This window comes from Spodoptera frugiperda, chromosome 1 (assembly GCF_023101765.2).
Source record: "Spodoptera frugiperda isolate SF20-4 chromosome 1, AGI-APGP_CSIRO_Sfru_2.0, whole genome shotgun sequence".
In the NCBI taxonomy this organism is placed as follows: domain Eukaryota; kingdom Metazoa; phylum Arthropoda; class Insecta; order Lepidoptera; family Noctuidae; genus Spodoptera; species Spodoptera frugiperda.
Genome location: NC_064212.1, coordinates 8,899,789 through 8,912,462, shown reverse-complemented (window position 1 = coordinate 8,912,462; position 12,674 = coordinate 8,899,789). Strand labels below are relative to the sequence as shown.

Sequence of the window (12,674 nt, the reverse complement as noted above, 5' to 3'; positions counted from 1 at the left end):
ACTGACATCCAATAAAATCCCTTGATATCAGACCAATTAAGACGGGGTTGTGTGGAGGTAAAGGTTTTAATGAATGCTTGAAGTGTCGTGTGGTGGTCACCGGTGACCGATGTTAGCGGAGGATTTACCTTCAACAATATTCTATTGGCAGTCAGAGACTTAAATTCCAAAGTGTTCTTTTGTCTTTCGATCACATCGCGACAGATTTTTATATTTGGAAATATGTAGTAAAGATGTTGAATGATTTTTCCTTCCACCACACGCGTGTCGATTCTACGTTGCGGACTAATAAACTAAATTATCATCCACACAAATAATAATATAAAAGGTATTTTCTGTTTTAATAATATTTATAATTTCTGGATACTGCCGTGATATTCAAGAGCCTTCTGTGGGATCCATCCAGTAAATAAGGTGGACTGCCTTGAAGAAACCTTCGTTATATTAAATATCTATGAAAAATTGCCGTCTCAAACATTTTTATTGCCTTATTGACTGTATGGCCTAAACTATATCTCTAGGTATCTCTTATGTTTTTTTATATAAAATGATCGAAAGTCAGAGTTTATAGATTTAATAAAATACTTATATTAGCTTGTTATAGTTAACGTATATACTAAATAGAACTGGACTGGTATACTTAATTAAGCTGACTAAATAAATTGGATAATTTTATTTATGTTGTGGCTCATCGCCGTCATGGGGTAATAAAATACTTACGATAGTACGAACTGAAAAAATAAACGTGACAAATAAATATCAATGATTGTTTTGTTAAAATATTTTATTTCTGAAACGTAGATAAAATCGATACAAGTAATTAAAATTCTTAGAGACATAACTTATATTCTTTACATAATAATGAAACTGTGAAAATTGTCTTACCAACTGTATATATAAATATATATATACCTTACAACGAATGTGCGTTTTCAATAAGTTTCGTTGTAGGTGTATATAGTACGTATCAACAGTCTCAATCGCACGCTTTCCATGCCAATATTAATAAGTATCTAACATACCATTTATATAGTAATCCTTCCACTATATAAACAATTCGATTACGAGAGAATTGACTTCATAGGTATAAAATGAAGATTAAATCTTGTATAAAAATTCAGTATTCATCGCTAGACTTTTTTACAATTTTAATAGAATAGGAAAATAATGCACATGCATTTAATTTTTTGACTTGTACATATTGCAAGCATAACAACGTATCTACTTACAGGTATGCGTACTTCGTGTAATATTTGTAAAACTTTTAATTAATATCATCATTACTTATATACACTTTCGAAACAAGTAGATACCTATATCTAACATATTTGTGCCTTTATTATCACTCGGGGTACGTAGTATTTCAATATCTTAATAATCAGCACGAACTATTAAAAATTGACAAATATAATTTATGAATTATTTAAACTTTGACTTAGCAACAATAACATTTAGTAATAATAATAACGTCCCCACGACCGACTTCGCTAATGGCGGAAAAGTTTTCTGATACCTAATTCGGTCAATCTCTGAGTACAATCTGATCGATGCAGGATGCTACATTACTGCAGGTGGTGGCTCGACAGCGGCTACAGAACATTGAGAGAGCGGTGTCAGTGAGGCGAGGACGCCGGACACGACCTCCTCGCGGGCGACGTTGCCATGCTGATTATCTAGTTACCTCCCACTTATACAAAGCGACCACGAATTCATCGAAAACTCTTTCAACAACACCTCAGCTGTTAAAATTACATTAAAGGCGTTAAGCTTCATAATAGAAGGCATAAATAAACCTACAATATGCAGGTTTATAGAACAACGTGCTCCTTACATTCGAAGTTTCCGATTACCGGACACAAAACAGGTTCAATTCACTCCCGCACAGAACAAGTCGAAATAATTAGCTCGACGAAATATTTGGATAATGTTTTCACTCTTGTATCGTCATTCTTTGCACACTTTCACAACGTCAAAGAAAAGTACACTAGCAAATTGAAGTCCTTATTGACAAATAAATACGTTTTCATTGGATGTGTAAATGTAACTCTCGTATGAAAAAGGAATAAAGAATAAATGTTACTCAAACATTTGTCGCACATTAAATAATATTTGGACTATTTCTGGTTCAAAAATTACAAATATTTACAAAAATGTCGTTAACGGTAACGGCATCGTGAAGAAAAGGCGCGCATGCGCCACACGCCGATGCTACGTGAGCAGCTTGAAGAACATGATGCCCAGCGAGATGTTGATGAACAGCACAAGGATCACCAGCTGCTGCCGGGAGAACCAGTCCTTGGAACAAAATAACAGTTTCGTATAAATATTTACACATATTATAAAAGCTTTCGTATATGAAACGTCGTCGTAGCAATTTCGTAGTAAGTTCGTAGCAAAGGAAAACTTGATTCAATACAACATGTATAATGAAATGTTCATTTGACGCGAGTGTCTAACCTTGACTTGCGGACTAACTAAGTAGAGCAGAGGGTTGGCCCTCAGTTTCTCGGTCTCCTCGTGCATGCGGCGCACCTCCTCACGACGTGCCGAGCCGAGGGCCGAGACCTCTTCACGGGACATGCCGCCGCCGTCAGGCATGCGAGGCATCCCTGCGACGTCCGGCAACGATTTCTTGCGCTGAAGTGTCTGCGGCGTGCTTAGCATCTAAACATAAAGATATCATAATTATTTTTATGAAATTAAAATAACTATTAACTCATCATAAGACGTCCATTGTTTTCGCTTTGTGATGTTTAAACAAAAATCTTATTAATTGCTCATTTTATTTATCATTGATATAAATATCTAGAAATTCATTTAGGTAATCAAAGTATGGTATGATATGTAAGGTAATAGTCAGTACATAAACATAGCTATTGTATTACTAATAACAGGGGGCTTTCTCTAGAATCCGATTTCAATTAATCGACATTGACATTGGGAAAAATTTGTATTCTTGAGTTGCAACAGTAGCGCCCATCGCATCCGTATTGCGTGGATATTGAATCTGGGGGCACGGCAGTGCCCCCGCCAAGTCGAGCAAAAAAAGCGGCACGGCCGTACCATCCTTTTCTCGAAGCAATTCGGGCCTTTTTCGACCCCCTATAATTCGGTTGTGGATAAAGCAAGAAACCTGAATCTTCAGTAACTAATTCGGCATTGTATAAACACGGAATATTTAAAATTTCAGTCAATTTGAACCAGTAGTTTAAGAATGACAACTTGTTAAAGTTTCTAAATTTTGTCACTCACTGACTCACCGATCATCAAAAGTCCAAGGCACTTCTAGCAGACTTAGAAGCTTCATATTTGGAATACATATAGAGTTTAGTGTCTTAATCATGGGAAAACTTAAATATTTTGTAATATCGGTCCAGTTTTCCAAATACACCAACTGCATCAATAACTTTGTAATCCCATATAAATATATGGGATTACAAAGTTATTTATGCAGTTGGTGGTTGGTGGTGGTTATAAAACAAAATTCGTTAGAAGTAGATGGTATCAAAAAGAAAGGCTCTACAAAAAGAAGTGAGATCCCATCAAAAACATCCTGTAAAAAACCCAAGTCTCGCAGCTCAGTCTTTCTACCGTCAAAAGTTGTGAGATCCATGTAATACCAAGTCGGTTAATCTATTTAGTGTCTACTTGAAGGACCTTCTGTCTTAAGTTATTACATAAGTTATTATCATGCCAATATTAAAAATATTTAACGTTTTAAACAAATAGATCGACTTGGACATCGCATGAAAACAAAATGAATATTACAATATTATATTAGATTCTTTAGTCTCTCGCGCCTCACGCGATTGAAACTCTCGTTCCTGTTGGTCGCTGGCCCGTCGTGCTGTGTAGTGTGATACATACTAATAATCAAATCAAGCGATGTCCAAGTCGATCTATTTGTTTAAAACGTTAAATATTTTTAATATTGGCATGATAATAACTTATGTAATAACTTAAGACAGAAGGTCCTTCAAGTAGACACTAAATAGATTAACCGACTTGGTATTACATGGATCTCACAACTTTTGACGGTAGAAAGACTGAGCTGCGAGACTTGGGTTTTTTACAGGATGTTTTTGATGGGATAAACTAAATGGATTACGATTAGGCTTGTATAGTTTTGACATTGAATAATTATTGAGATTTTATTGGATTAAAATTGCATTGATATTGTCATCTATTTAAGAGTCCGGTGTTTTAAATCATTCAACATCACTTAGTCTTGAGTCACGATAGTTATGCTCCACATAAGAACAGCTTCAACATCTTTACAAAACACAGACTTACGTAGTCCAAATTTATAGATACCTAACTTTACGATATAATATTTTAGCTAAAAATCTGGAGAGCGGACGAGGAAAATAAATGTTTGTTTAGATTCGCACTAGAGCCGGATCCGAGGCGACGGGCGCTTAGAAAAACAAGTTGATTTATCATTCGTAGTTCTGACCTTTTAATAATAACTAAGAGCAAGTATTTAAATAATTTAACATATGTATCTACAGTTAAACGTAGGCGCATACATCTTTCGACCTTTAACCGAAGGTACACAGGTACGATGTAACTGTACCTGTGTATATGTGTGACTCTGTACATCATTATGTCATTGTTTTCGACAAGGTTTGGCTCTAGCTGGTGTACGTTTACAATAGACCATTGTAGAATACATCATTTAGTGGAAATACGCGAACAAGTTTACCTCGACGGGAGGTACGTTTATCCAGCTCTCGGACGCTCGCCTGGCGAGGATCGCCGGGGAGCACATAAGATCTTCTTCATCATCTTCATCGCCTTGGTACCACATTTTTAGAAATTACACAGTTTTATATAACTCTACAAAGTAACAAATCACAGTTCACTAATATTTAGCATGTTTTACTAAAAAACTAAGGTCGAATGGCACCATTTTTGTGATATGTGTAGATTAGTATTTTGAATAGTCTGGTATTATTCGCGAGCAGATTGGTCCCGTGAGTAACTAGCGAAGTATTTTTTGAGATTTAATGTATTTTAGTTATATATAGCGAAGAGGTGATACACGGAAAGCGGCTGCGAGTGACTGTCTCAATTTAGAAATAGAACGGGCTGAGCGCTGAGCCGAGCCCCGCCGCGCCGCCCGCCCGCCCGCCTACTGCCGTGCGCCCGCGGCCCGTGTCATTACTAAACTTATTGCAATGCCATTCGCACATCCATCGCGGAGTGACAAGTATCACACGCTGATTTTATAATGCCAGACAGCTGTTTTTAAGATAAAAATGCAATTTAAATGATTTATTGACAACGAGAATAATAAATATCGACTTTCCATTCCGCAGATTATTTGCGGTTGTTTATATTCTTGTACGTGAACCGTGGGATATACGTTCATGTGTCTATTTCTTATTAGTTGTTCCATATTATAGCGCTTCAATATTCGCGTGCGCCAGTATCTACCGTACAATAACCTAGGTGACCTTGTTCACAAATTGCGAGCAGCGATTGGCCGAGACTAATGTACATATACTATCTTCCTATAATAACGTACAATTAAATAAGTAGTTAGGCTTGTTAAATACAATTCGATTACGTTAATTGGAAACGGTGTGGGACTTATAATGGTTGGGGCCTACAATGCAACTGCTACGTAGGGTCTACAATTGCAATTGCTACGGAGGGCCTACGAACGGCTACGACATGACGTAGTCGTTGTTTATGTAACGATGTGCTACGACTTTTTGATACAACAAGGAGCTAGTATAGAGACTATGAAAAAATCAGTCATTATAAAATTCATTCAATATAGGAAGCTTTGTGCTAGTATTCGTATGAATGTTAAGTAAGTTAGCTTTTGGGTTTGCATATTTACTTACTTATTTTTTAATAGATATACTGTAAACTTAATTCCGATCTTAATTCAAATTTTATTTAGCATATCCGGAATAATACTTGTTTTTAATGTCTTGGTTTTAATTTCACAAGGAAGTATTTTTTATTTTTCTGGACATACATATATTTTACTCTAGTTATTATATCTAACAAATTAAAAGACTTTGATTGATTTTAATTCTGGTAATTTGAATTTAACTTTAGAATGGAATATATACTAAACTTCTTAGATGAATTATATTAACTAGATATTTTTCCTGGAGTTCTATAGCGTGCCCATGCGAGCCTCATAGTATTTTAAACCTATCGATACATATGACTTATAATAGTTATATTTTTGCTTTTTAGTTTTTTATTCGATTTGTTTTTTCTAATTTCAAGGACGATTCAAGTCATATTGATCTTCACGATACTAAAAAATCAAGCGGTGCAGTCAGTCATTCTTCTTGGAGTTTTATATGTATAAGTACTAAATGGAAATTGAAGAAAAGGTTGGAATTGAAGCAGATATTAAATGGTATGCCAGCTAGCCGTAAAATACGATTTGTTGGTTGATTTGTCACGGTTACGGTAGTTAAACAACGATTCTAGATAAAAATGCTTAACGTACACAGTCATTGATCTCAAAACAAAATATATACGGTAATAAATTAAATTGACATTAAAGTTTCAGTCAAAAATCGTTTCACTTCCCTTAGCACAAGTGTGTTTTACGTTGAACGAAAACCTAACGAGAGCGCGTCCGGCGCTCTGATTGGCCGGAGCGAATGAATGTCTAATTAATTAACCAATCAGTGCGCCGAACGCGCTTCGTTTCGATTTCATTAAACAGAAAACAAACTCGTACTAAGCCCTCTGTACAATAAAATAGCTTTAAATAACAGACAGTAAACTAATTACTGAGTCGTACGCAGAGTAAGTATGTATGTATTTACTTACATTCCACTATTTTTCTTATTTAAAGGCAAACACATCTATACTTATGTAGGTTTATTAACAGCTAAAAATCACGTAAAGACACGTTAATATTATTCCCTAAAAACATGTAATCGACTTTATTTATGAGAGAGCTGAGGAGTTTAATTTTTTTTGTAATGATTTAAGTGATATAATCTAGGTTATATAACTATTATTTCTCACATAGGCAAAGTATAAAAGTTTATAAGAGTTAATATTAGCCTGGGTTAGGGTAATAATCTTTATTTCGACTACATAATACTTGTTTGAAAACCTAGACCGTCAGCATCTATAGCAATTTGAAGATCAAAGATAAAAAAACTACATAGACATTAATTTCAAATATTTCATTTCCCATGAAAATGATTTCCCATAAGTGTTATGCTTGATGTGTGTGTTAACAGATTTTGCTTCTTTATAGTTTTAGTTTTATTTTTTATATCTAGTACTTATCTACCACTTTTGCAAATTAGTATATATGAGGGTAAAAACCTTGAAATGAGAGATAGTCGGTCATAAACTTGTAAAAACCTTTATTATGAGAACCTGAAACTTACATGTCGTAGGATTTCCACGACTAGGTACTACTAAACGAAATATTTACAGTAACTGTGTATAAAGTTTACATTTTATCTTTGACTTTGTTTCTGTACTTGCACATATCGTATATGTAAGTTTTGAGGTAAGTTACAGGTTGTTAAAATAAAGGTTTTTACAATTTTGTAGCTACTTATCTCTCATACTTTACAATTATCTCTAATTAACTAATTATTAACTCTGTCCTATACCTCTAAAATAGTGCAAAATGTAAAAAAGATTTTTTATATCATGTTGTATTTGTACTAAATATGTAAAATATCGTTTTTTTGATCTTTGATCGTCAAATTTCTATAATTCAGACGCTTATGATTTACGGTTTTGAGAAACATAGAGAGACGATTGGAATTTACTGGAGGAGGTCTGTACTCATTACGGGGTTCCTATCTACAATCTTGTTACCGTACTTAATCATAGGATATGGAAATAAATCTAGGCTCAAATAAATAAATAAAATGAACCTACCTTTCGACCACCTCCGCCGCCTCCTCCACCTCTCATCGGCGCAGGTGGCGGTGGTTCTGGCACCTGAGCCACATACAAGCTTTCAGTGCGTTTGGGCTGGTAAGGTGATGGTGATATTTCTTGACCCAGCGTCCTTTTTCTCAAAAGTGATTCTTCAAATGGTTGAGGTTCTCGCGAACCCGCTCGAGATATCGAGCCGCGACCAGACGCTAGGTGACCATTACCCGCTGGGGTAGCGGCTCGAGATGCTGGCCTAGATGGCATTGCAGGTTGCGGAGCTACTGAGCCAGCGCGAGATCCCCCGCTTGGAGCTGCTTCTACCGATGGTTGGCGCGATCGCCGTCCATATCGATCCACACTTGAATCTCGACTAGGAGGCCTTTTGTAGTGATCGAAGTAATCAATTGATGGTCGCTGTCCTGGCGGCCGAGCTCCGTTAACAACATCTTGTTCCGTGGGTGCACTTGGTCTATATCCCTGGTCAGCAGGTTGCTGTCTATACGCCTGATTGTCGCTAGGCCTATTATACATTTGATCAGGCGCTTGACCATAACCTTGTTGATCAAGGGGTTGTCTATACCCTTGCGAATCCATCGTTTGACGATATGCTTGTTGATTGGTCGGCATTCCTTGTCGATCGAAGGGGCCCTCAGAGTGTACGGTTCCGGTACGAAGCTCGTTTCGTCCATACGCTGAGGATCCACCGTCAGTGTAGGCGTTACCTTGAGCATCGTAAGAAGGCTGGCCGAGCACACTCTGTCGTCGAGGAGGAGCTTGTGGAGGGTTCCAATCTTGTTGCTGAGGTCGTTGATTTAACTGAGGCCTGTTCATTTGGGATACGGATATTCGTCTATCTTGATTGACGTATTGCTGTCTGCTGTCACTTTGGTCCATACTTTGCTGATTAAACCGATTAAACGAAGAGGGTTGCGGTTGTTGGTTTCCTTGTGATATGGGTCCATACGGATTGTTTTGGTCATTGAGTAAATATGATTTTTGACCGTCTGGTGAAATTTGGGGCGTTGTATTCGCTGACTTCCAATTGTCTTGGTTTGACAAATTGTATGGATCATGTGGAGGTCCCAGATTTCTATTGTCTGTATTATAGCTATTTGCGAGCCGTGGATCTACGGTTTTAGGATATTGCGTTGAAGATCTCCTGGAAGGTACTGCATTTGGAGCTCTATTAGGTTGAGGAATCTGTGAGTGCATCGGAGGGATATGATTTGGAATGCTCTTTCCATCCAAGATCTTTTCAGATTCTTGTGGTACGGTCGCTGCAACTTGTGCATCGTAAACCTTTTGTCTATATTTTTCTCTTAATCCTATTCTGTCAAAACCTGGGTGCTTAAAATCTGGAGCGAACTGCTTCGCAGTAGCTTGCGCTATATCACAGTCTTCTTTTGCTTGGTCTGCCGCTTCGTCGGCTTGCTCAGCTTTTCCTCGAGCCGTTGCGGTTCTGTAACAATCGTACGATGAACGAGATTTAAGAAAATATATTTAAAGTAATAAACGATTTTTAGGATTGTGTCTAAACGCATACCACCACGACAGCAGCTATACATAATTGTGTCTTCATATAACTATACCTATCTATAGGTATCTTAACTTTTATACAGTCCACTTGCATTCATTTAGTAACTAATAAACCATCTAACTACCAACACGTTGTTTTTAACTGTGCCTACACCGTCCAAGCAAAAATCTTCCTTATCGCCGTGATCATTTGGTCCTATTTCGAACCGGATCTTGTCGCCTACCTGCGGCTGACTAGCGCGCGTCGAGAACAAAAGAAAGCGATAAGGAACACGTTTAATGTAATAGTTATAATTTGCGGACGGAACTGTGACATCTTTAGAAAACAAAGACATTAACTGCGCTTACAATATTCAGTGTGTGATCGGATTACGAGTAAAAACTTACTGTAAGTGCTAGTTAACAAGTGCAACGTGCTCACCAACTGCTACTTGTGGACCTTATACTTCTTCGACCAAAAAAACATTTAAGTAACGAGGTATATTGCCAGTGAAACTAATACTTACGAGCAGGTACCTATTAAATATATTGTGATGGAAGATCTTGTGGCATATCAAATTGAGCTATTAGATAGCCTAAGGAATGCAGAGAAAAACTACAAAAAGACACCGAAAGACAGGATTAAAAGACCGTACTTGGAAACAAGGTTAGAAATGCTTGAAGAGCTTTGGAATAATTTTAAAGATGGACACAAAAGCATTATTCTGAGCATCACCAGTGACGAGCAAAGAAAAACGTCGTACTTTAAGGAGAAAACATACGAAGTGTTTCAAGAGTTGTATGTGCAATATAAGTCGACTGTGAAGGAGGCTCTTCAGCCGTTCCTAGATGCAGCACAACAAGCTTCAACGCCTTTAACAACTGAGGGTCAAAGTTCATTCTCCACGTGCTCGGACAGTAACGAAATAAAATTACCACGAATCAACATACCCACATTCAGCGGCAAATATGACGAGTGGCAGACATTTTACGACTTATTTACTTCATTGATACATAAGAATACGAAATTATCTCCTGTACACAAACTTCATTATTTAAAAAGTAATTTAAGGGGAGAAGCAGAAGTCATACTTCGTAATTATACTACGACAAATGCAAACTACGCCGATGCATGGAACGAGCTAATACTACGGTATAACAATAAAAGATACAACTGTAAAGCTATTTTGAGAACCTTTATGTCACAAAAATCTATTCATACGGAGTCGGCGAGTTGTATAAGACATCTTCTAGACACAAGTTCTACTTGTTTGAAGTCGTTAAAAAACTTAAACGTGGAGACAGATACCTGGGACTTAATGATCACCTATATAATCGAATCCAAGCTGGATCCAGAATCCATAAGGCTGTGGGAACAGCAATTAAGTGCAACCAAGTGTGATATACCCACATGGCAAGATTTGAGAAACTTTCTGGAGTCTAGATTCAGATCTTTAGAGATGATCGAAGCTAACAAGGCAAAAACATCGCAACTGAAGCCGGCAGCTAAAGCTAAGTCCTTTCATGCGAATGTGGTCAAGGAAGGAAAGAGCGCGAAGTTAAATGTGTATTATGTGGAGATCAGCATTATATCTATCATTGCAAAACATTCACCGGTATGACTACTAAGGAAAGGCAGGAGAGTGCCAAGAAGAACAAACTTTGTTTCAACTGCCTCGCGCCATCACACTCGGTAAATAAGTGTCGACAGTCAGCGTGCTGCAGACGATGTGGTCGTCGGCATCACTCTCTTCTACACTTCGAGAGATCAGAAAACGTCGAGAAGTCCGACGAGGGGACAACCCCTGCTACAGGTACCGATCGTGAGGTGTCGCTAGGTAAGTCAACTTCTTCAAGTAATTCTGCGCATAATATAGTGTCTAATTTTTCAAGTGAGCGTATACAAACGAACACTGTGTTATTAGCTACTGCTAAGGTATTAGTCAATAGTAAGAATGGTTGTAAACACATCATTAGGGCCTTGCTAGACCAAGGGTCACAAGCGTCATTTATATCTGAGGCAACTGTTCAATTACTTAATCTTACACGTATATCAGTAAGTGGTTGGGTGTCCGGTGTGGGAGAAGGGCAAACGAAAATAAAACACATGGTTTCACTCTGCGTGAAATCACGCCACAACTCCAATGACTCAATTAGTGTAAATGCCTATGTACTGCGCACATTAACAACACTGTTACCCACCAGCAATCTTAGATTTCCTGATTGGTTAGAACTTCAAGGACTGGAGATGGCAGATCCAGGGTTCACAACACCAGGTAAAATTGATATTTTACTTGGAGCCGAGGTTTATGGCAAGGTACTGTTGAACGGTATTATCAAGCACCCTGAGGGTAATTTAGTGGCACAACATACAATCCTAGGGTGGGTGGTATCTGGCAGGACGACACTAGAAGACACAAAGGAAAGGAAACGCATCACAAATTTACATGCACAGATAAATGACGATGACTTACTGAGACAATTTTGGGAAATAGAGAGGGAACCAAACAACATTAAAAGAAAATTTTCAAAGGAAGAAGAAATGTGTGAAGAATTTTATGATGCCACGACAGTGAGAGACAAGGACGGCCGATTTGTAGTTAGATTGCCATTTCAAAACGAAGATCCAGAATGTAAATATGGTGGATTGAGGGAGATAGCCAATAAGAGATTTGAATTTTTAGAGAGAAAGTTGTCAAAAAATCCAAATTTACAAGATGAATACCGTAGAGTAATGGAAGAATACATAAAACTAAATCACATGGTAGAAGTTACTCCTTCAGAAATTGATAAACCTGCTGTCTATCTTCCTCATCACGCAGTGGTGCGAGAAGATAAGTTGACTACAAAGGTTCGTGTAGTGTTTGACGCTTCTTGCAAAGGAACAAATAACGTGTCTTTGAACGATAACTTGTGTGTTGGACCTCAACTTCAGCAAGAGTTGCGACACATTTTAATGCGATGGAGAACACACAGAATCTGTATTACAGCCGACATTATTAAAATGTACAGAATGGTTCGAGTAGCAGATGCTGATACAGACTATCAGAGGTTATTGTGGAGGTCTTCACACGACGAGCCTATTAAACATTTTAAACTTGTAAGATTAACGTTTGGCACAGCGTGTGCACCATATCTTGCCGTGAAATCCTTACAGACACTTGCTAAAGAGGAACAGTCAACTTATCCCACTGCAGCACAAATAACAAAATCTGACTACTACATGGATGACTTGCTCACAGGCTGTGAGACAGAAGAACAAGCAGTGG

The 12,674-nt window shown here is 37.6% G+C and overlaps 1 protein-coding gene across 3 annotated transcripts in view; it reads right to left on the bottom strand.

Moving 5' to 3' along the window:
- Positions 1-766: 766 nt before the first annotated feature.
- The window catches only part of LOC118273069 (uncharacterized), a 32,400-nt gene continuing 20,492 nt past the window's right edge, over positions 767-12,674 (bottom strand). For 2 of the 3 annotated variants that reach the window (XM_035589832.2, XM_035589831.2), the window contains 3 exons: positions 7,891-9,349; positions 2,458-2,664; positions 767-2,295 (listed from right to left, as the gene is read on the bottom strand). In XM_035589832.2, coding sequence (XP_035445725.2) covers positions 2,209-2,295; positions 2,458-2,664; positions 7,891-9,349 — 1,753 coding nt within the window. In that variant the 3' untranslated portion in view covers positions 767-2,208. Of the gene's footprint in view, positions 2,296-2,457; positions 2,665-4,705; positions 5,170-7,890; positions 9,350-12,674 lie in introns of those variants that run through there. The other variant, XM_035589834.2, reaches the window with a different exon arrangement.